Genomic DNA, 23,822 nt, shown 5'->3' on the forward strand with positions numbered 1-23,822 from the left:
AAGCATACATAATATTAATCATTTTGTATGGACACAGTAAGAAATACTTTGGGCTTATAGAATTGCTCTCCTAGGGCCATCTCGATCTCAGGCTGCAGTGCTCAGGCCAGGTATCTTTCTTATTCCTAGCAGCAGGGCCCTAGTCTCATCGTTACTATTGGATCATGACATCATTTGCCTATGATCAACCTCTTAACTTATAGGTAAGAATCGTGGTACCTTGGCCTGGCCCATCGCGATGCCAGGGTAGCACATAATTTACAGGCTTGCCCTGGTTCCATCCAGTCCCACGTCGGGACCCTGCCCTTGGAGTGCTAGGAAGTGAGGGCAACTGAGGCTTAAGTTGAGAAGGCAGATGCCCAGGAGTGAATAATATTTAAAGCCAATCAATTCCTAAGTTATGGAGCATATTAATTTAATTGTCTTCCTGTATCTATACAAAAGGACATTGCATTAAAGTAAACTGCTCAAAAGACATAAGGAGAGGAGAAAGGCAATATTAACTTACAGTACAGCTTCAGTGTCTAAGAAGGATGAGACCTTACAAATTGGTTGGGGAAGAGAGCATAGAAGTGGTTACAAAGTAATGGGAGTGACTCGGGAGCACTGTGATGGGTACAATTTGATAAACCTAAGCTCCGTGTACTCCAACAGGCCACGTGCAAGGCAAATGCCCTACCTGCTGTGCTATCGCTCTGGCTAAAATCATATAGCATCAAAATCATGACAAATTGAATTTTACTGATTTGTTTTATGTTCATTCTATTTGCCATTCTTTTACATTCTCTTCAAGCAAGCAATATGAAATAAATTTGTTATATGCTTGCTAAAGGGGCAGACTGGGGGGTAGGGGGAACCTGGGGAGACACTGGTGGTGGCATTGGTGTGGGAACATTGTGTGTCTGAAACAATTCTATCTTGAAAAACTTTGTTAATCATGGTGTATTAACCAAGTAAATAAATTTAGAATAAGAAAGTCAGAGATGGGGCCGGAAAGATAGCACAGTGGGTAGGGCGTTTGCCTTGCATGCGGCCGACCTGGGTTCGATTCCCAGCATCCCATATGGTCCTCTGAGCACCGCCAGGGGTAATTCCTGAGTGCAGAGCCAGGAGTAACTCCTGTGCATTGCCGGGTGTGACCCAAAAAGCAAAAAAAAAAAAAAAAAAAGGAAAGAAAGAAAGCCAGAGATACCTGTATTATCTTCAAATAGTTAATGTCTTCATTTATTGGAAAAAATTAACATGCATGTATGCAATACACATAGTGATGTAGTATTTTCAATATCACTATAGAATAATTTTGTGGGAAAAAAAGAAGTAAGAATCTCTCCCCATATACAAAATTGGTAGAAATGATGGTGATAGTTCAGTGCTGGTCTTTGTTAAAATGACTAAAAGGTGATATTTAAGTGGGCAAAAAAAATTATCTTCATATCTACTTACCATTGCTTTTCCTGGTCTTATCTTTTAATATATTCTGAAAATTTTCAGGTCGTCTCAACAGTTCCTTGAATTCAAGTTCCTGAGAAAAATAGGAAACGCCAGCCTCTAGAGCATTGAGATACCTCGAAAAGGAAAGAGAGATTCTTAAGAAAGCAGCTTAATTTCTGTGTGGGATTCCACACTATTTGGTCCTTTCCTTACAGATGTGTTCTGGGACTTGTTCATCTGAAATTCATTTCATTTCTTTCTTTTTTATTTTGTGGGCAGGGGGTGAGGAGTTGAGAGGGCATATCAGCTGGTGCTCAAAGATTACTCCTGGTTCTGTGTTCAGGGATCACTCTGGCCCAGGTTCAGGGGGTTCTGGGGTTCTAGGAGTCGAAACCAGTTCCATCATGTGCAAGTCAAGTGCTCTACCAGCTGGACTATCTCTCCAGCCCCCTGAAACTCTTTTCTGCTAACAGATAAAGCACAACTCCATCCTTCCTGTTAGTGGACCATCTAAGTTAAAGTGCAGGAGAACCTATGGGGGATATTCCCACGTATACAAAAAACTGACATGTGCCTGGTACCCTTCCAAGGGCATCCTGCTACTTGCAAAAGGAAGTTTCAACTCTGCTGCATTAAACCCGCTCTTGAGTACAGATAAGTTGAAACCATTGAGTCAACAGTTGCCAAAATTCAGAGATGAATGAATTTTCCTCCCGAGGTGGCCTGAGTTTACCCCCAAAGTCTCTCGGAGAAGACCTGAGGGTTCACTTTTGCAGTTCCCTAGGGGTGTGTCCCCGGTGGGGGCTCTGACTTAATTGGCACAAAAACATCCTCAGGGGGAGAAAGAGCACAGAACTGAGCCAGAGCCTGGTGATGGGGACATAACGCAACCAGTAAATCCTCTGGGCCACTTGTTCTAGGTGGCTAAACTGTGCCGCTTTTGTTTTAGCACTGGCACCCTCCAGCCTGTCCTCTGTTCCGGCCCCTGCCCCCCCCCCCCCCCCCCCCGCCCGAGTTCTCTGGATTCTATCCTCCTCTCTCACACCTGTGTTGGGCACCCAGAGGAATGATTTCTAACTGACTGTAGGCAGAGATGGAACAGACTGCGGATGGTGCACAAAAATTTCTTATCTTTTCTTATCAGAGAATCCTTGTTCTCTTTTTCCCAGAGGGTTGACTGAGAGGAACCAATAAAACTAAAGTGAAAGTACTTGGCAAAGGAGGAACTGTGGCAGATACCATGTAGACTGATTATATTTGTGACGCTGTTTCCTTTGCCCTCCCCCCCTCCCCCATTTCCTTGGCTGAAAGTGAGGCTCATAGGGCCAGAGAGATAATTCAGGGCTAAGGCACCTGCCTTGCATGCTTTATACACCACCATCCCTCGTCCAGTTCCCAGCACCAGCTACAGTGCCCTGTCTACAGAGCCAGGAATGGACACTCAAAGCTCTGAACACCCTCCCCAAAAGTGGGCTTGTGTCTATTCCCAGCAATCTTACAGAATGAGGTGCATCTACTAAGAGCTATGGGGTCTGCCTCGAGCCTATGCCTTCTCTCTGTCGTGGCAAGAGACAGAAAATATTAACGAGCCCACCTACCAGAAGCAGTCCTCAGATTCAGTATTGTCAGTATTCTTGTAAAGGTACGCAGTTTTCCACGCAGAGGTTTTGAACGGCAAGCCTTGGTGCTTCCAGAAGTTCACCAAGAAGTACATCAGCTTCCTAGCTGGAGTCATAAGCCTGCTTAATGTCTCTTTGTAGTCACAGGATAATCCAAAACTTCCAGCCGAAATCATGGAATAGTTCTTTATTATCTCGGTGTCAAGGCTATTCCAAAAGGGGAGCGAGAAAGTGTCATTAGGATTAACTTAAATCACAAAGTAAGTCTAGCATGAGGAGGAAATTTGAGCAAATGTCTGCCTTAGACACGTGTCTCTCTGACACGTTTTGAAGCACTTCTGGAGCACGTGCCAGATTCTGAGAACAATCGGGAATCTTCTCCCTATGGCTGTTCGTTCAACTTGGCCTACAGTGAATTTGTCCTATGGATGGTCACAATCTCTAGGCTGGAACCCAGGCACTTTGGGGTGCAGGGCTAAGAAAACAGAGGCAAGGGGCCCACAATTCCCTACAATGGCGCCCTGGCCATGGCCCCTCCATGCACCACCCAATTTCTTTCTTTCTTTCTTTCTTTCTTTCTTTCTTTCTTTCTTTCTTTCTTTCTTACCATTCAGGTTCGCCTGCCTTTATTATTTATTTATTTGTTTATTTTTAAATAATCCCTGTGAGATACAGTTACAGACTTACAAACTTCTGTGATTACGTTTCAGCCAAAATGATCGAGCACCCATCCCTCCACCAGTGCCCATTCTCTACCAACAATGTTCCCCAGTATCCCTCCCATCACCCCCACCCTCTGTGGCAGACACATTCCCTTCTCTCTCTCTCTGCTTTTTTTTTTTTTTTTTTTTGGTCACACCTGCCGATGCACAGGGGTTCCTCCTGGCTCTGCCCTCAGGAATTACTCCTGGCGGTGCTCAGAGGACCATATGGGATGCTGGGACTCAAACCAGGGTCGGCCATGTGCATGGCAAATGCCCTACCCACTGTGCTATTTCTCCAGCCCCTCTCTCCTTTTCATAACCCAATTTCTGCAGTGAGGACAAGGACAGTGCTCTATGCCCAGCTCCTTTGGCATCCCTTTGGGCCTTATTTCAGGACTTAGAAAAAAGCCCTCTGTGCACTTTTCCTCAGCTACCTTTGAAATAAACATCAGGTGAGGATTTCAGAGTTTTTCTCTCCCTGATAAGCACACGAACATTCTTGTAGTATCTTAAGCACATTAAGCTTTGGGCCAGAGCAATAGTACGTTTGCCTTCCACACAGCTGAACTGGGTTCAATTCTCAGCGTCTCATATGGTCCCCTGAGCACCGCCAGGAGTGATTTCTGAGTGCAAAGCCAGGAATAACCTCTGGGCATTGTTAGGTGTGACCCAAAAAGAAAAAAAAATTCCCCAAACCCTCATTAAGCTTTGTCATCTGGGACATAATAGATACTGGGCTGATGTTCTTTTTCTTTATCTCGGTCTAGATGTTTTTTAGCTATCCATCAGGTTCTGGATTAAATGTATGTGGGGGGGAGGGAGGGAGGAGGGAGGCAGGGAGAGAGACTTGGATTGTTTTTGTTTGCTTTGCAATGCCAGAGATTGAGCCAAGACATCATACATGAAAGGTAAATGCTCTACCACTGAGCTCCACCCCCAGTCTTTTCACTACCTTCTGCCCCCAAGTTCTCCTCCCTTCCATCCTTTCTCTTCAGGTCAGGTGACCTTAGTTATATTATCAATATTCTCTGGTTTAGCTTTTTAGTTTTGTCTTTTCATCAACTTCATATCCTTCTACTGCATATAGAGGGGAGCTCATTCAATAATGATCTTCTTCCTCTTGAATTATTTTATTTCACATATTTCTCTTCCACTTTGCTGATGACATTGTTTTAATAACACCAAACATTAGCCAAGCGGCACAAATGCTGGCCGACTTTGACCGTGAGTGTGGAAAGGTCGGACTACAACTGAATCTTATGAAGACAACGTTTATGAGAAACAGCCTTGTCCCTGACGCTCCATTTGCTCTCAACGGAACAACAATCTCCAAATGCAACAGTTATGTGTACCTAGGTCGAGAAGTCAACATGACAAATGACCTGGCACCCGAGCTGCGCAGGAGGAAGAGAGCGGCTTGGAATGCCTTCAAGAGGGTCGAAGAAATAGCTAAGAGGATGAAGAACCTCCGGCTCCGGGCACATCTCTTTGATTCCACTGTTCTTCCTGCATTAACATATGCCTCAGAGACCTGGGCCCTACGCAAACAAGATGAGAACGCCATTCAGGTCTCCCAAAGAAGAATAGAAAGAGCTATGCTTGGAATATCACGTTTCACTCAAATGAGAGAAAGAATCCGGAGTTCTGACATCCGTCGACGATCAAGAATCAGGGATGCTGTCTCATTTGCCAAGGTGTCGAAAATCAGATGGGCTGGTCACGTAATGAGATTTAAAGACGACCGCTGGACTAGAGCTGTTACCGACTGGATTCCATGGGATGTCAAAAGACGGCGTGGCCACCCACCTACCAGATGGTCAGACTTCTTCATCAAGATCATGAATGATCGGTTTGAGGCTCTTCGTGTTCCTAAATCGAACAGACGCCATTGGGCTACACTAGCACGCGACAGGGACATATGGAGACGTTACTGGCGCCCACTCGAGCAAATCGACGATTAACGGGAAGTCAAGTGATCAAGTGATATTTCTCTTCAGCTTCCTTAAGTTTTTAGTTGAAAACTTCATCTTTTAAATGGATTGAGTAGTATTCCACTGTATAAAATGCTCCCTTTTCCTTGTTCAGCTATCTACCTATCTACGGATGGACACTTGAGTTGCTTCCGTGTGGTGGTGTCTGTGAATAGCATTGTGGTAAGTGTAGGGGTGGATATCACACCTCTGGGCAGTGGGAAGCATACTTGTCCATGTTCACGGCTTATTATTTGCTCTGCACTCACAACTGATCCCTAGAAGTTCTCAGGGGACAATGTACGGTTCAGGAATAGATCTAGTATCGGCCACATGAGAGACAAGTGCATTAACCCCTGTTTTGTACTCAGATAAGATATCAGCAGTGAGCTGACTACTGGGTCCTCCGCTGGGTCCTCTGTGTTTACATACTTGAGCAAACATTGTGCTTCCTATAAGGGCGGCACCAACATTCCCACCAACAGTGCACAAAGGTTTCTTCTTTTCCACAGATCTTGATATTGCTGCTTCTGATGGGAAACTTTCTCACAGGGGAGATGTATCATCTTTCTGTTCTCTGAATTTCCATTTCCCTGATGAGGGAGTGGCTCTAAATTCTTTCTTTCCTGTGACTCTCAACCCTCTGTATGTCTTTTCTGGAGAAGAATTGACTTAAATCTTCTGTTCATAATTTTATTATATAGGATTAAATACCTATATATCCATCCAGAAAACTTCCCTTGCTGCCCAAGCCCAGGATTGAGTACTGGGGGGAGTATCTCCTTAATCTGTCTCTATTATATTACAAGTCGGTGGAGACTGGAATCCTGTCTGGTTTCTGAGCCCTCACCTCCACTCTCCTTGGCTCCTCTGGAGGGACTTGATAAAGGAAGGAAGCATCATTTCCATCTCCAGGGCTCCACTGAAAGGCATCCCTGATGCCCTCCCCGCACCTCAAGCTCCCATGTTTACACTCACAGTTCTCTTGGACATTTTCCCTCTCAATAGTGCTCCTTATCTCCATTACTCCCCTCCCCTCCTCCATTTTGTTTAGTTTTGAGATCTGAAAGCCTTTGGACTACTTTCTACCCCTTACTTTAATTGGTTCTCAGACACCATTGAGTCCACCTTTATTACCTTTAAAACCCATTCTCTAGGGACCAGAGCAATAGTACAGCAGGTAAGGTGTTTGCTCTGCATGCAGCTAACCAGGGTTCAATTTCTGGCATCCCATTTGGTCCCCTGAGCACCATCAGGAGTGATTCCTGAGTGCTGAGCCAGGAATAACCCCTGAGCATCACTGTGTGTGACCCAAAAAGCAAAAATAAATAAATAAATAAATAAATAAAAAACAAAATAAAAAATTCCAAAACAACCATTCTCCTTGCATGCCTGTAAAATCTTAGCACATTGAAGGTTGTGTGTTCGCGGGCTCTCTGGACAACTCTATCTCACCACCCGGATTCGGTGCTCTTGAACCGCTGTGTGTGGCCTGGATTGGGATGGCTGTTGGCCAAGGGCAGACGAAGGAAGAAAAGAGGGCCAGGCTGGTCGATATCAATTGTAGATTATTCCAATCCTCTTCATTCCTGTTTCTCCTCTGCCTCCTTCTCTCCTGGGCCCCAGTCTGGAACCTTTCTCCTTCTGGCTCTGATTCTGTATCTCTGGAGCCCTAGCTCTCTCACTTCTGACTTTCCCTCTCCTTACATTCTTAGTTTATATAGCAATCACATAGGGTGGTGACACAAAGATGGGTTGAACATTAACAAATCAACAAAGAGAGGTAAGACCACTCCTTCAGGAGATTAACTCAAGGATAAAATCTCATGTAAAGAGATTACTCCAGATTACTAGGAGATCCGCTCAAGGGTGGGATCCTAACAAGGGTGTGTTTTTTCCTCAGCTAGTAATCTACTTAAATAGTTGTAGTAGATCTACTTCTAATATTTCTACAATGTAATTCTGTGTGAGCACAGTAAGAGATATAAACTACAGTTTGGTTCTTTCTAAGAACATCTCACTATACATTCCGCAGTCCTCAGTCCAGGTTAGTCTTCCTAGCCCCAGCAGGAATGGGCTCATTGTTACTTATTTTTGGATCATGACAGCATTTGTCCATGATCATGCCCTCAACTTATAGTTGAGTATCGTGGTGCTTTGGCCTGGCCCATTTCGATGCCAGGGTAGCTCACAGCTTGCCCTGGGTTCATTCAGTCCCTCGTTGGGTCCCTGATTTGGGGGTACTAGGAACTAAGGGCAACTGAGTCAAGAAAACAGATACCCAGGAGTAAATATTATTTGGAGTCAATCAACTCACAAGTTACAAAGCACAATATTAACTGTCTTCCTGTGTCCATACAGAAAGGACATTGCTTACAATACAAGTTCAGTGTCCCTAGAAGGATCTGATCTTATAAGCTAACAGAATCTGATTAGGGAGAAAAGGTGTTTAACTGGCTGCAAAGGAGAGCATAGAGACATAGGTACAAATGAATAAAAGAGTGGGAGTCACTCGGAGTACTGGGATGGGTGTGACCCAATAAACCTAAGCTACCTGAGGAAGGACAAAACAGTGTTATCCTACACATGCCCATTCAGAGCTTCTCTCCTTCTCTCCCCCGATACCCCCAATGTGCCTGCCCCCCCTCCATACACATGCCTTCCTCCTTTCCATACACCCATACACACCCACATCCAGGTATCAGACTCCTGTGGGCTCCCATAGTAAGTTTTGAAGCATTGTTGTCAGGCATTCCTTTTTTTTTTTTTTTGGCTTTTTGGGTCACATCTGGCAATGCACAGGGATTACTCCTGGCTCTGCACTCAGGAGTTACTCCTGGCGGTGCTCAAGGGACTGTATGGGATGCTGGGAATCGAGCCTGAGTCGGCTGTGTGCAAGGCAAATGCCCTACCTACTATGCTATCTCTCCAGCTCCTGTTGCCAGACATTCTTATCACTGTCAAGGATTTTCCCCAAATTTGGGCTGCTTCTCAAGGCCTTCCATCAGAAGCAAACCTAGTGAGGTACACCTCCCCTGGCCTGAAACTCATGCCCTCCCAAACAGCCCTTTATCTTTATGGTTTTTGACTCCTTCACACAGCTCTTGTGCTTCAGTTAATTCAGGTTTTCCAGAATTTTCTACCCTCTCTGTCCTCTTCATTGTGACATCTGTTTCTCCCTCTGCCTGACTGGGATAATTATCCCCTCCTCCATCTCTACCCATCATAGTTTCACCCACTCTTCCACACACCTCAAACTGTCTCCTTCGCCATGTCTCTTCCCTCTTAAAAAAATAACTCTGCCGGTCAGATGCCAGAATTTTATTCTGCGCAGACACAACCCTTTGTGGGTACTGTACTGAAACCATGTCACTCTGCCATGTGGAAATCACCAGTCTCCTGGGCAGTGGCTGTGTTTTTTTATGCATTCCTCTGACAAAATTTAAAAGCTTCAGGGAGCTGGAGCATTAGTATAGCATGGAGGGAATGGGTTTGATCCCCAGCATCCCATATGGCCCCTGAACACTGCCAGGAGTGATTCCTGAGTGCAGAACTAGGAGTAATCCCTGAGCATCACCCGGTGCGACCAAAAAAAGAAAAAAATATTTAAGGTTACTTGTACAACGAGGGACCTCAAAATGGTAATTCAATTTTCCTAACCCTTTTTTGGGGGACTTGCTTTAGAGACTAACTTTCTGATTATTTGTTCATTAGATTTTATGTTTGTTTCAACGTCACATGCTGTGGTGCTCAGAGGCTACACCATGCTCCATCCAGGATCATTAGTAGTGGTGCTTGGGGGACCATATGTGGTGCCAGAATTCAAACCAGGACTGTGTGCTGGGCACGCACCTTAACCTTTGAACTCTCTGACCCCTAGAGTCTAACTTGTGTGACTGGTTATATCCCCAACCTGTGTAGCATAACTAAATGCACATACAGATTGTGAAAAACCTGTTCTAAAATAAATGTGTGGTTTATTGTCAGTAAACATTGGATGTGTATACTATTTATACACCCAGCGCCTTGTCAAACTTTCTAGGATGAATAGGGGTTGTGAGGGGAAGATGTTTAAGGATCAGTATCCATAAGTGGTCAGATAATAAAGTCATGGGGAAAGTAAGCATGGAGGGCTCCATTTGTATGCATTTTGATAAAGAAGATGCATGAGACTGACACCCAAGGATAGTGGACTCAAGGGTCAGAAAGATTGCTCCATAGTTGGAAGTCTGCCTCCTTAGCTGGGGGAGAAGGCAGCTGGGATAGAGAAGAGATCACTAAATCAATGATGGTTGGAGGAATCATTCAGAATGGGAGATGTGTGCTGAAAGTAAATAAAGGACCAAATGTGATAGCCTCTCAGTAACTGTATTGCAAACCACAATGCCCAAAAGTAGAGAGAGATTATGGGAGAAATTGTCTGCCATGGAGGCAGGGGGAGGGGTGGGAGGGCAAAGGAGGAACATTGGGTACATTGGTGGTAGAGAATGTGCACTGGTGGAGGGATGGGTGTTTGATAATTGTATTACTGAAATTCAAACATGAAAGTTTTATAACTATTTCACCGTGATTCAATACATAAATAAATAAATAAAATATTTTTATAGTTTTTCTTTGTAAAAAAAATACGAAGAAGATGGACTCAAAATGAGCTTCCATTTAGGACCTGGCCATGGAGCTTAGTGGCAGACTCCTACTGTGCAGGCGGGAAGTTGTGAGCTTGATCCTCGGGACCATCCCCCCAGCTGACTGTGGTGTCAGCAACTGTTGGGATAACCACAGCAATAAGAAAGTGTGCCACCTCCAGCACCCCACAAAGAGGTATCTGAGCCCTGGTCATCCCAACAACAACAAAGGAAAAGGAAGCAAGCGGGAAATAAAAATGAAAACAGTGCAGTGAATGTGTGCTTTTTTCAAAAGTGGCCTGTGCATGTGAGTCTGTTGGTACAGCTGGGTGGGAGGGATCAGAAGTTGACTTTGCAACACAGCTTTGGAGATCTACTATATGTCAAGCAAAATCTACCCGCAAGGGGTCCTGCACCTATGTAGGCAAAGGATGACCCCTGACTCTGGGGAAAACTAAACTGGTTAAAGAAAGGCCGGTGAGAAAGGCTTTTGGGAAGGTGTGATTGATTCATCAAAAGGGCTTTGTGATGACCAGGAAATGAATGGGAGGGATGAGAATAACTTTTCCACTCTCACATAAATGTTTTCATTCTCAAATACACAGGACATTTTAACTAAGCTCCAAGGGTGCTGTGCCAGGGAAATTATTGTGTGCTCTCCGTAATCTTGAACTGCCCAGAAGATGAGTCCCTGGGCATTTTCTCTGTGTTCTCTATGAGGGACAGAAAAAAAAATGCACTCAGCACCTTTTCTCTGTGTTCTCTATGAGGGACAGAAAAAAAAATGCACTCAGCACCTAACACTGCCGCATCCTCCAGCTTCCTGCCCTTCCCAGACATCTGGTAAACCTCTTTATACACCACACTATGCTACACCATTCAGCTCACTGTCTCCCCACTTCCTACAAGGATGTAAAACTTTTCATTGATCCCATGTGACTTCCCAAGTTCTTAGCAACCAGCCTTACATGACTGTTGTCCCTGCTGTCCCCCCCCCCCCCAAAAGGAAGAATGACAGAAAGGTCTGTTCCAGTCTGGGATCCGTAACCCTTGGTGTGGCAGCAACTGAACTTCTATTGGCGAAATCTTGGCAAGGATGAGACCATGCTTGACATCATTCACAGTGGAGGTAAGAGAACCAAAAACACAACTTACTACATCTGGAAGGTAGAGTATGTACACGAGGGTCCCAGGAGGACACAGCCCATATGTCCTTCCCTCTGTAGGAGAAAAGAGAAACAAGTCATCCCCCAAACTTCATGGCTGTTTCAAGTACAGGACACAGGGGACTGGGTAGCTCAGAAGGCTGGGAAGATGGTCTCATGCTTCTAGGAAGCACTGGATAGGGGAAGGCGATGTTAAGGACTCACAGTCTGAGTAGAGCAGTGCTGCTGTGTAGGATAACACTGTTTTGTCCTTTCTGCATAGCCTCAGGTAGTTTAGGGTTATTGGATTGCTCCCATCACAGTGCTACAGTTCCTCTGTGTTTATTTGTAACTTCTTTCTTTGTGCTCTGTTGATTTGTAAATATTGTTTTTCTCTTCTCCCTAACTCCTTTGCATAGTTTATTCAGAGCAATGTCCTTTTTGTATGGATACAAGAAGATAGTATATGCTATGTTTTTGTAATGTGACTCAGTGATATTTTCCTCCTGGGCATCTGTTCTCTCACTTAAGCTTCAGCTGCCCTTACTTCCTAGCACCCCAAAAGCAGGGTCCCAATGAGGGACTGGATGGAACCAGGGCAAGTCGTAAGCTATGTGCTACCCTGGCATGGAGATGGGCCTGGCCAAAGTGCCATAATGCTTAACTATAAGTTAAGAGCTTGGTCATGGACAAATGCTGTCATGATCCAAAAAGTCATAACTAGATACGGATCTTGCTAGGGTTAGGGATGATTGATCTGGCCTGAACTCTATAGTCTAAGTCTGTGGAAAGATGTTCCCAGAAGAGCTTCCCTACAAGCCTCAATGTATCTCTTACTGTGTCCATACAAAAATAACTAGTATTAAGATGTTGAGAGAGTTATTGGACTGAGGAAAGGAGAAGAACACCTTAGGAGGTATTTTGCCCTTGGGCAGTCAGGAAGGGCTTTGGAATACCCAGGGTGGTGTTTCCTTTGAACCTGGTGGGCCCTCAGGAAGGGCTTTCTTACGTTGATTTGGCTACCTGACTGGGTGAAGTGTCAGCCAGAGGGCTGGGGAGTTGGAGAGGTAGAGAGCTGAGAGAGTTGGAAAGTGAGAGAGAGAGCAAGGCAGCAAGGTGGACCTTGGAGAGACTAGCAAGGGGGACAGAGAGAAAGAATGTAGAAGAATAGAGGAGCAGGTGCGGAGCGTGGAGAGAGAGAGAGCCCAGGCTGTGAGATGGAGCGTGGAGAGATGAGTGGGAGAGACAGGAGGAGACGAGGATGAGGAGCAGTGTGAGACTGGAATGGGAAGCTCAGAAAGACTGGGGCAGGCGCGTGGGGAGAATAGAATAAATGGCAACTGATCAATCTACCAGCTTGGCTCTCGTTTCGTCCACCATCAGCCCCATGACCCGGGCCACCCTGGCTGTGGGAGTGGCCCGGGACCCAACCTGAATGCGGGTGGCTAGAGGAAGAGACGTGGGGGCCTCCCCCTGGCTGCCCTTGGAGTTTATACACTGCTGGTGGAAGGGAAAGAGTTCCCGGGCGGATGATTTGTCCAGAGGAGCTGGTGGACTCTAACTGGCAGGATCTCTAGGCCAGAGGCAGAGAGACTGGATTTGGAGGAAAGGGGGTAAGTTTCTGTTTTAGGGAGAGTCTTAACACAGGATCAGGAGAACAAAGACTATGAAGCAGCTGGGGAACCACAGACCTCAGTTTTCATTATTTCTTTGGGGAAACCAGACAGGGTTTATTATTATTATTTTTCTTTATTATTTTATTATTTAAATTTAAAAATTAATATTTTAATACTTTTAATTGGTCCAATTTAATTTAATATTAATTAAAATTTTAATATTTTAATACTTTTAAAAAATTGGTCCTATTCTAAAGATCATGCTTCTGAACCTAAAGAAACAATTTGGTGGCAATTTCTTACTTTAGGTTCATCTTAGAACAAATAGAGGGTGTGTGTGTGTGTGTGTGTTGTCTCTATGTAGGTTGTCCTTATATATTTGATTCAGTCAAGGTTCACATTTACAGGTATTTATTTATAATCCAGAGACAAAAACAAAGTTTCTGGAATCACAGCATTGGCGGCCATGAGAGCTCTTATAATCTAGTTCTCCTTCTTGGAGAACCTGGCAAGCTACCGAGAGTATCCCACCCGCGTGGCAGAGCCTGGCAAGCTCCCGTGGCATATTTGATATGCCAAAAACAGTTACAATGATGTGTCTCATTCCCCTGACCCTGAAAGAACCTCCAATGCAGCACTGTTGGGAACGGCAAGTAAGGAGAAGCTGCTAAAATCTCAGGGCTAGGACGAATGCAGATGTTACTGGTGCCCGCTCAAGCAAATCAATGAATAAGGGGATGACAGTGATGCAGTGATTTTATTATTATTACATTATTATTATATCATTATTATTATTGTTATTATTATTGGCTTTTTGGGTCACACCCGACAATGCACAGGGATTCCTCCTGGCTCTGCACTCAGCAATTACTTCTGGTGGTGCTCAGGGGACTATATGGGATACTGGGAATTGAGCCTCTTCTCAGGGCACAGTTAAGGGGGCACCTCACATACCTCCATGTCTCTGGGAACTTGGAACTGTCTCACTGCATAAAGTTCTAGATGGGGGTTGGGAGGAAGGATTAAGCAAGAACCACTCTCTTCCCTTCACCTCTACTTTTGTTGACCTTTCACCTTCTTAATCTTACCATCACTACATTGAAGTTGGTTTTATTTAGTCTTAAAGCAATGAACCATGAAAGAGATCACTGGTGAGAGATTCCAGCAGAGATCTCTTGGAATAGGAGAGCCTCAGGTCTAACTCCTGGCTCTGAGCTCAGGGATCATTCCTAGTGATGCTCAGGAGAACATATGGGGTGCTGGTGATCAAATCCAGGTTAGCTGCGTGCACTGGTCCCAGAATACATTTTTTTTCCTTTTCTTTCTTTTTTTAAAAATTTTTATTAGTGAAACACTATGAGGTACAGTTGTAGACTTACAAATTTTGTGCTTGGGTTTCAGTTATACAATGATCGAGTACCCATCCCTCCACCAGTGCCCATTCTCCACCACCAATGAACCCAGTATACCTCCCACCCCCCATCACCCATCCCACCTCGCCTCTGTGGCAGGGCATTCCCTTTTGTTCTCTCTTTCCTTTTGGGTGCTGTGATTTGCAAAAGAGGCACTGAGTGGCAATCATGTTCGGTCTATAGTCTACTTTCAGCATGCATCTTCCATCCTGGGAGGATCCTCCCAACATTCTTTACTTGGTGCTCCCTTCCCTATCTGAGCTGCCTTTCCCCCTAGCATGTACAACTGGCCTCCAAGCCACAGAGTGAACCCTTTGGTACTTATCTTGGCTATTCTTGTTTGTTAGTCTCCTATTTTGTTACTTTATATTCCTCAGATGAATGCAATCTTTCTATGTCCGTCCCTCTCTTTCTGACTCATTTCCAGAATACATTTTTCTAACAACATACCTGTGGCATTTTCCTCAAGGACACAAAAGACACAAAGGCATCCCCATTAATTCTAATGTTTAACATTTAAGACTTTTTTTTTAGTATGTTATTTATTTATTTATTTATTTAGTTTTGCTTTCTAGATCATACCTGGCTATGTTCAGGGGTTTCTCCTGACTCTACACTCAGGAATTACTCCTGGCAGTACTTGGGGGACTAGATGGGATGCTGGGGATTGAACTCAGGTTGGCCATGTGCAAGGCAAACACCCTCCCCACTGTACTATGACTCCAGTCCCAACATTTAAGATGTTTTAATACCAGTTGAAGGTAAAACTTTCCCCACCACTGAACATAGATAGCGATCATCCAGGGCTAAGGATCTCCTCACTTCCCTGCGCTCCTGGTAGGTCCATGACACAGGAAGGGGAAACACAAAGTCAGAGGATCTGCCTCCAACATACTCGCAACTGGAGGACATGAGCCTATCTCAAGGCCAAATTTCCCACAGGTGCTGCCAGGCTGAGAGCCACAGCTGACGGGCAGAGACTCACCGAGATCTTCCGGAGCAGGTCGAGACCCTCACAGTTGCTGCTCCGACAGTCATTTGACTTAGAAATCAAGTTGTCCGAGTAGATATAATTAGCTTTCAGGGTCACGTTTATGTCTGTTATTCAGCAAGGAAGGAAAAGAGAAAACAAAATGTTAATGCTCAATTAATGGAATGTTAATTTATAACAGAGATGAGAGTTACCATTTGCCGACCAATCCTCTGGGAAAATGGGTGTTTATCTCTAGGCTGAGAAATATGCCAGTTCCTACTTCCTGTCCTACTCTCTCACGTATTTCCTCTCTCTCTCTCTCTCTCTCTCTCTCTCTCTCTCTCTCTCTCTCTCTCTCTCTCTTTTGTCTCAATAGTTGGCAATTCTCAGGAAATGCTTCAAGCGGTGCTTGGGGGAACAAGTAGTTCTGGGGATCAAATTCGGGCTCCCCACATGCAAAGCATGTGCTCAGCCTACTAACTGTCTCTCTGGCCTAAAAAGGTAGCTTTTAGGGCTTTTTTCTTTTTCTTTTTTTTCTTTTTGCAGAACCCAACAAGTAGGAGAGGCCAATGTATTTTATTTAATTCTCCATGATGGGATATAGAACCTTGGAAGCCAGGAGATTGGGATAAGTGAGATATTGTTGGGCCAGAGAATGGGGACAGTGTACACGGGCGGAGAAAAAGGGCACTGGGCGAGGCATTGGAAAGCAGCAGTGGGGATGTGGAGACAGGGACACAGGCACACACACACAGCTCAGGGACTTGACCCCAGCTGTCGCTAGTAGTGCAGAAGGCAGCTTCCCCCACCAGACCTCTTCTGAGGGGTTCTGCTAACTCCTGCCACCATGAGAGACACTGAAGATGACCCCCATAAAGACCCTAGTACCAGGCAGTCCATGGGGTGGGGTGGCGGGCACAGCAAAAGTCACAGCTAAACCCTGCAAAGGTCTCGGAGATGGGACTCAGCAACTGTGGGACAAGGGTCTTGGACAAGCACCTTCATCTCAGAGGTGCCTCTTGCTTACCGAGGAACTGAGTCTCCACTGCTATAGGTCTAGCTCAGAGCTGTGGATTTTTGCCTGCACTGTTTTACTTAAGTCTCCCCACACATCTAAGAGGTGAAATACAGTCAGATATTCCTAACAAAAATGAGAAGATGGAGGGTTAGAGAGGGAAGTTAATTGCTTGAGGTTACACAAATGGCAAGAGGTGGCGCTGGGATTTGAAACAAAGACTGCTGATTCTAGAATACAGAACTCCGGGCTGGAGCAATAGCACAGCATGTAGGGAATTTGCCTTGCACGCAGTCGAGCCAGGTTCGATTCCCAGCATCCCATATGGTCCCCTGAGCACTGCCACGGGTAATTCCTGAGTGCAGAACTAGGAGTAACCCCTGTGCATAGCCAGGTGTGACCCAAAGAGCAAAATAAAAAAAAAAAAGGAAAAGAATACAGAACTCAGAACTCAAGTCACGTTCTTTATCAACAATAAGAGCAAACACCCTTGTCCTCAATGTTAGAAACCTTTTATGACTAAGGATCTAAGGAACACAACTGTAAAACAATATGTTTTCCCAAAATAAGTCAGCTGAAGCAGTCAGTAAAGCATTTTCCAAATAGTGAGTGGTGTAAGTATGTGAATATATTATTATGTGAAGATGTAATATGCTAATAGTGAATATTTATTAATACATTTGCAAGCAACTATTTTTAAAACTATGCATTAAAATGCAGGAATCACTTTAATAATTAAAATAGAAAACTAAAAGTATGGACTTTTTTGTTGTTTGTTTTCTATTGCTGGTTATGAATAACATATGATGTTGCGTGGCTGCAGTAGTGGCTGTGCGATTTTGAAATTTTGAAATTTTAACACTTAAATCTGGAAGGATTTCTGCCAAAACCTGCTGGGTTCGGAGATTTGTTCCTGAGTCTCTGGGATCATGGCTGTTAAGCAGCTTGATCAGGAGCCAGAAAGGCCATTCGTGGGCGATGACTTGGGGTCTTGTTGGAGTGGGGAGGACAGGACTGGCTCCACCCCCATCCCGTGAGGCCCTATATGTCTTGTCATTGCAGGCCCAACCTGACTGTCCAGTGGCATCTGGAGGATGATAGCCACCAAGCCACCAGGGGGAAGCAGGTGGTGGGACAACACCCTTTCTCCCCTGGGGTGGCCCAGCGACAGTAACCAACTGCATGGTCCGGAACCATTTCTGCCAAAAGCCGCTGGTTGGAGATTTGTTTCTGAGTCTCTAGTATCATGGCTGTTAAGCAGCTTGGAGCCAGAGAGGCTGTTCGTGGGCGACGACTTGGGTTTTCATTGGGACGGAGAGGACAGGACCAGCTCCACCCCCATCCCGTGAGGCACAAGTTTCATCACTGCGGGTCCAAGCCTGACTGTCCAATGGCCTCTGGAGGATGGTGACCATCGAGCCACCAAGGGGGAGCAGGCAGAGGGACAGCACCCTTTCCCCCCTGGGGTGGCCCAGCAACAGTAACCTACTGCGGGGTCCGGACACAAAGCCATGGGGTTTTGAGATTTGTTTCTAAGTCTCTGGGATCATGGCCGTTAAGCAGCTTGATCAGGAGCCAGTGAGGCTGTTCGTGGGCGATGACTTGGGGTCTCGTTGGGGTGGGGAGGACAGGACCGGCTCCACCCCCATCCCGTGAGGCCCTGCGAGTCTCATCACTAGGGGCCCAAACCTGACTGTCCAGTGGCCTCTGGAGGATGGCGGCCACCAGGCCGTCAGGGGGAACAGGCCAAGGGCAAGAAACCTATTCCCACCTGGTTTGGCCCCGCACCGGTAACCTACTACAGGGACCGGATGCATTTCTGCCAAAAGCCACTGGGTTTCGAGATTTGTTTCTGAGTCTCTGGGATCGTGGCCATTAAGCAGTTTAATCAAGAACCAGAGAGGCCATGCCTCCAAGTATGTAGCTGAGCCAGAGGTGGTTTGTGGGTGTGTTTCCCACATACCTAACTTTTGGCCGTTTTCTTTCTTGGTAAACTTTGCCCCAAGTTTTTGGGGTCTGGCCAAAGGCACAGCAGCAATTTTGGGGTATCTGGAAGTCTGAAGGCACCATCATGCTGCTGATATACTCGCCTCACAGGTACAGATTGACCTGCTGGTGGCACCATACCCTTGTGGACCTTTTTTTTTTTTTAATTGAATTTGCCTTCTTCTTGTACAACAGGACCAAGAAGCAAGGCCAACTATTCTATTCGTTGCAAATTCTTAAACAGTCATAATCACTTAAGAAGAGCAACAGGTTTCTGGCCAGGAGTGAGTGTCAGCACATGACTCCTATATGTGAGACCATGGGTTTAATCCCCCGGCAGAAAAATACAAAAAAATAAAAAAAACAGACGACCAACAGGTTTTAAAACCAAACCATGTCTATAGAACATACTGTGGAATCCTGTCTCTCAAATTGCATGACTATATGAACTGTTCTGTTTCTTAATTTGGTGAAAAGAGACATCTTCCCTTTGTCTTTCAAAATCTTACATGCTAAGCAGTTGCTCAAGTAAACACTGAGCACCTCTCAGACAATGGGATGCATTCCAACCAAAGCTGGCCTTGTATTTGGTTTTATTTACTGGGGGCTGAGGTGGACCACATTTGGTGGTGCTCAGGAGATACTCCTGGGTTTGTGCTTATGGGACCAAATGCGATGGTAGGAATTGAACCAGAATTGGCCACATGCAAATGAAGTACCTTAACCCTTGTACTACCTCTCTGGCCCCCAAAGTTTGACATTTTAAATTAGCAGTTACCTCGATGCTATTTCTCAGTCTTCCAAGAACCCCATTTAACAACCATATAAGATCTCAGTTCTGGGAAAATGCTTAGAATATATAGTGATCCAAGAATCCTCTTTGGACTCTAAGGATGAAAGCTGAACCACAGTGAATTCACACGCAGGGGTTGGAATCCAGGGGAAGAACTCCACAACTCCATAGCATATAAGAGTGTTGGGGGGGGGAGGGCTAAGTGTGGAACTTGACCATGTAATTAAGGAATTTACATCCTAAGATTGAAGGAATCATTTTTTCCCCTTCATTTTCCACACAATCTCATTTTATAAGGCCCTGACTTCTTCCATTTGTATTAATTTTCTTCAACTAACTTTTAGGTATATTGCCTTAGATTTTTTACCCTAAATAATAATGCTCAATATGTCTATTTTCTAGTGTTTACTTACATCAACATCCATTTAACAAAATGCATCCCCAAATGAAAAACTCTGGGTATCATCTCTTCTTTTTTTCTTTCATGCCTCCAAAACTGTCCACTCACTACTTCATCATCCACCCTCCCATTAATGTCTATTTCATAAATGAGGTGAGTGAAACTTTGAATAAAAGACTCATTCAGAGCCACAAGTAAATGATGGTGCAGGAATCAAATTGAGGTTGTATGTTTTCAGAAGACAAGACTTTAACCAACATACTATATTATGTGGGACTGGAGTGATAGCACAGCAGTAGGGTGTTTGCCTTGCATGCAGCTGGCCTGGCCGAGCCAGGTTCGATTCCTCTGCCCCTCTCGGAGAGCCCGACAAGCTACCGAGAGTATCTCCCCCGCACAGCAAAGCCTGGCAAGCTACCCGTGATGTATTCAATGTGCCAAACACAGTAACAATAAGTCTCATGATGGAGACGTTACTTGGCCCGCTCGAGCAAATCGATGAACAATGGGAGGACCATGACCGTGACTATATTTTGTATTTTTGTTTTTTGGGGGGGCACACTCAGTGATTCTCAGAGGCTACTCCCAGCGGAGTGTCACTCTTGGTGGTGCCCAGGGGGCCAGGCAGTCCTGGACTCCAGGATGCAAAGCATGCACTCCAGCCCTTGGAGCTCTCTCCCTTCCACAGGGCTCATTTTTATGCCTCATGTCTTGATCTCTGAACAGCAACAACTGCACAGCAAAAATCACAACAGTCATATTCTTCCCAAGGACAGCAGCAACAACCATGGTCACTTACTGAGTTCTTGACATGGTTCAGTCAGTATGTGTGTCCTTCTACAAGTCCTTCACTTAATCCGCACCATCTCTGAAGTTCTACCTTCTATGGGTAGGGAATTGAGGGGACTGAGACTTGGAAAACTTCATTTTCTCAAAGTCCTTAGTGAGAGGTGGTTGGATAAAAGGTTGAAAATTGATCTGTGTGATTTCAAATCTAAAGTGAGTGCATGCTTGTATGTTTATTGCAGCACTATTTACAATAGCCAGAATCTGGAAAAAACCCAAGTGCCCGAGAACAGATGACTGGTCAAAAAACTCTGGTACATCTATACAATGGAATACTATGCAGCTGTTAGAAAAGATGACGTCGTGAAATTTGCATATAAGTCGATCAACATGGAGAGTATCATGCTAAATGAAATGAGTCCGAGAGGGACAGACATAGAATGACTGCACTAATTTGTGGAATATAAAGTAACATAATGAGAGACTAACACCCAAGGATAGTAGAGATAAGGGCCAGAGGATCGCTCCACAGCTTGGAAGTCAGCCTCACATGCTGGGGAGAAAGGCAGGTCAGATGGAGAAGGGACCACCAAGTAAATGATGCTTGGAGAGCTCGCTCAGGATGCAAAATGTGTGCTAAAAGTAGACTATGGACCAAACACGATGACCACTTAGTACCTGTATTGCAAGCCTTAACACCCAAAACCTAGATAAAAGGAGAGAGAGAGTAAAAGGAATGTCCCTACCACAGAGGCAGGGGGGGATGGGATGGGGGTGGCGGGAGGGATACTGGGAACATTTGTGGTGGAGAATGGACACGAATGGAGGGATGGGTACTCAATCATTGTATGACTGAAACATAACCACGAAAGTTTAAGTCTGTAACTGTACCTCACAGTGATTCATTAAATAATTTTTAAAAAATAAATAAATAAATCCCAGCTCCAACCAAGAGCTTTTTACTCCACAGCCTGGAGGATTAGTGGGTTTTATTCAATGTCCTATTCCATCATAACTACAGATCAACCCACCTACTTTCGTCCAGCTCCTGGTTCACACAGGGGAGAAGCAGTGTATGAGGCAGAAGGAACAAGTGGTTACTCATGTGTGCTGGTGGATACCTGCTGCAATTATTACCATAGAATTTTAAACATAGAAAATCAAGACAAGTCCTACTGAGACTCATAAATAACCATTAACATGTATGAAATTGTCATGGATGGAGTAATTACACTTCTGGCAACTTAGACTCAAAGAACTGAAAGAAAAGAAGAAGCCCTAGATACAAGGAAACATTTACTGAACTATTGTTTTAAATAATCATGAGAAATTAAAATCAATGGGAGAGTTGACAATAGGAGATTATCAAAGGACATGGACAGTCATTCCCGCATCGTCCTGGAGAGCTGACAGTTTTTGGAAAGTCACTGAGGATACTGGCAAGTGAGACTGAAGGGCACATACTTGTGCTACGTTATAGTGACCCTAGCAAGAGTCTTGAGCAGAAGAAACCCAGGAGCTACATCACTGAACTTGATTGTGAATTTCTAGTGACTTTACATTATACCAATCACTAGAGATGGAAACAAAGACCCCAGCGGAAGATTTCTTGGAATAATTCTCGCTTTATGCATCTGACTGTGCTCAGGGCTTAGTCCTGGTCCAGTACTCAGGAATCTCTCTGGGCAGACTTGGGGCCCATATGGGATGCTGGGAGTAGAACCCAGGTCCACTGAGAGCAAGGCAAGCGCTGTACTTACTCTCCCCTATGTCCTATCTCTCCAGTCCCTCTTCACACATCTTTTCCCTGGGAAATGCCACGAAATCTCAGATTGAGAGCAAGTCATGCCTTTGGGTGTTTTCGTTTGCACCTCATGTGGTGGTCAAAGGGACCTCATGTGGACCTGGGCCACGTGGCCGAGATGTGGACCCAGCCCGGAGTACTGAGGCAGATGCAGAGTTAGCTCAGGGCCGTGGGTTCACTCGACATCCCAAGGCTCCCCAGGATCTGAGGCCTGGGCAGAGAAAGGGGCTGTGAAATGGGCCCGCGGTGAAGGCTGGGTGAGGAGACCAAGGTCCTCCTGACCTACTAGGCTCCGTTGAGGGGAGCAGGGAGGCGGCAGCCCTCGCCTCTTACCAGCTTCCTGCAGACGCTGCTGCACCAGCTCCACTCCCTCATCCACTCTCTCTTTCAGGAATTCCAGAGAAGTAGGGAAGGCCAAGTTGTTCATCATCAGGACGGTGATCTCGTAGCTGCCATTGCCGCAGTTCTGGGTCACCTTGGACGTGGAGAACGTCAGCCCTGGACGCAGAAGCAGCGACCACAAAGCGCAGGCCAGCAGTGGTGTCTTCATGGCCTCGCGGCCCTCCGCACCATACTTCTGGGGCTCTGCTGCTCTCTGCGGGGCTTCCGGGGAGGCAGGCACTGGCCACCCTCTTGCCAGGTCCTGGGTTCCCCACACTCCTCTCTGCTCATGCCGCCCCGGTCATGTGGGCAGAGAGTACAACCTGCCCGGCAGCAATTAGCACCTGCCTTATGGCAGGAGACCAGGCAAAGTTCATTTGCTGTGTTTGCTCGCAGAAAGGTCAGAGTTATAAACCGGGGAGATTGCCTGGGCCTCACCCAACACAAATCGACGTCAATTTGTGACACGGCTGGAAAAAGGGGGAGGAAAAAGGGAAGAGGATGGGAATGGGGCAGACATGGAACGCTCTGTCGAATGGAAGGAAAGGCCAAAGAGCAAGATGAAGGCCGGGGGGTGAGGGGTGGGGGGGATGGATTCGCCCGCTGCAGCCCATGGAGACCTGGTCTTGAATGAGGAAGCTTGCCACCAAGGTTCTGTGGCTATTGACGGGCGCTGGACACGTGTGGGGCATTGGCAAGGCTCTGGCACACAGCCACAATTAATCTGCATACACTCAGTTTCTCACGGAGCGCACCTTCCCAGGGGGCGGATGAGCAGGAAACGATGATAAGGACCCACGGAAGTCAATAATGAGGAACACTGCAAAGGCCTGGGGGCACCCACAGCCAGTGAACCACCATTGGCTTCAGCAAATGGAGGCACGTGCTTGAGAATGTGTCTTCACTGAGCCCTGGGGGATGAAGAGTGGGCAGGAGGGGGCAGGGGGATGCAAGTGGGACATAGAGGGAGCCTGCCTAGCATGGCAAGTGCATGAGAAGGTGCTAAAGGAGTAGGAGTAGGACACGGACTTTCCTCAAAGTCACCGGCAATTGGAATGTCCCCGTAAGAGGCCAGGAAGGGACACGGTGAGATGATTTTTGTAAGGATCCCTAGAGCTGACCTGGAGAGGGGCAGAGTGGGGGCGTGAAGCACAGGTTAGGT

General features: G+C 45.8%; 1 protein-coding gene across 1 annotated transcript in view; it reads right to left on the reverse strand.

Annotated features, from left to right (window-relative positions):
• The window catches only part of GUCY2C (guanylate cyclase 2C), a 76,283-nt gene extending 53,454 nt beyond the window's left edge, over positions 1-22,829 (reverse strand). The window contains exons 1-5 of the mRNA XM_056134592.1: positions 22,613-22,829; positions 15,508-15,620; positions 11,505-11,569; positions 3,030-3,257; positions 1,444-1,565 (exon numbers count right to left, since the gene is read on the reverse strand). Coding sequence (XP_055990567.1) covers positions 1,444-1,565; positions 3,030-3,257; positions 11,505-11,569; positions 15,508-15,620; positions 22,613-22,829 — 745 coding nt within the window. The remainder of the gene's footprint in view (positions 1-1,443; positions 1,566-3,029; positions 3,258-11,504; positions 11,570-15,507; positions 15,621-22,612) is intronic.
• Positions 22,830-23,822: the final 993 nt, after the last annotated feature.

The sequence above is a fragment of the Sorex fumeus genome, unplaced genomic scaffold (genome assembly GCF_029834395.1).
Source record: "Sorex fumeus unplaced genomic scaffold, SorFum_2.1 ptg000100l, whole genome shotgun sequence".
Taxonomy (NCBI): Eukaryota; Metazoa; Chordata; class Mammalia; order Eulipotyphla; family Soricidae; genus Sorex; species Sorex fumeus.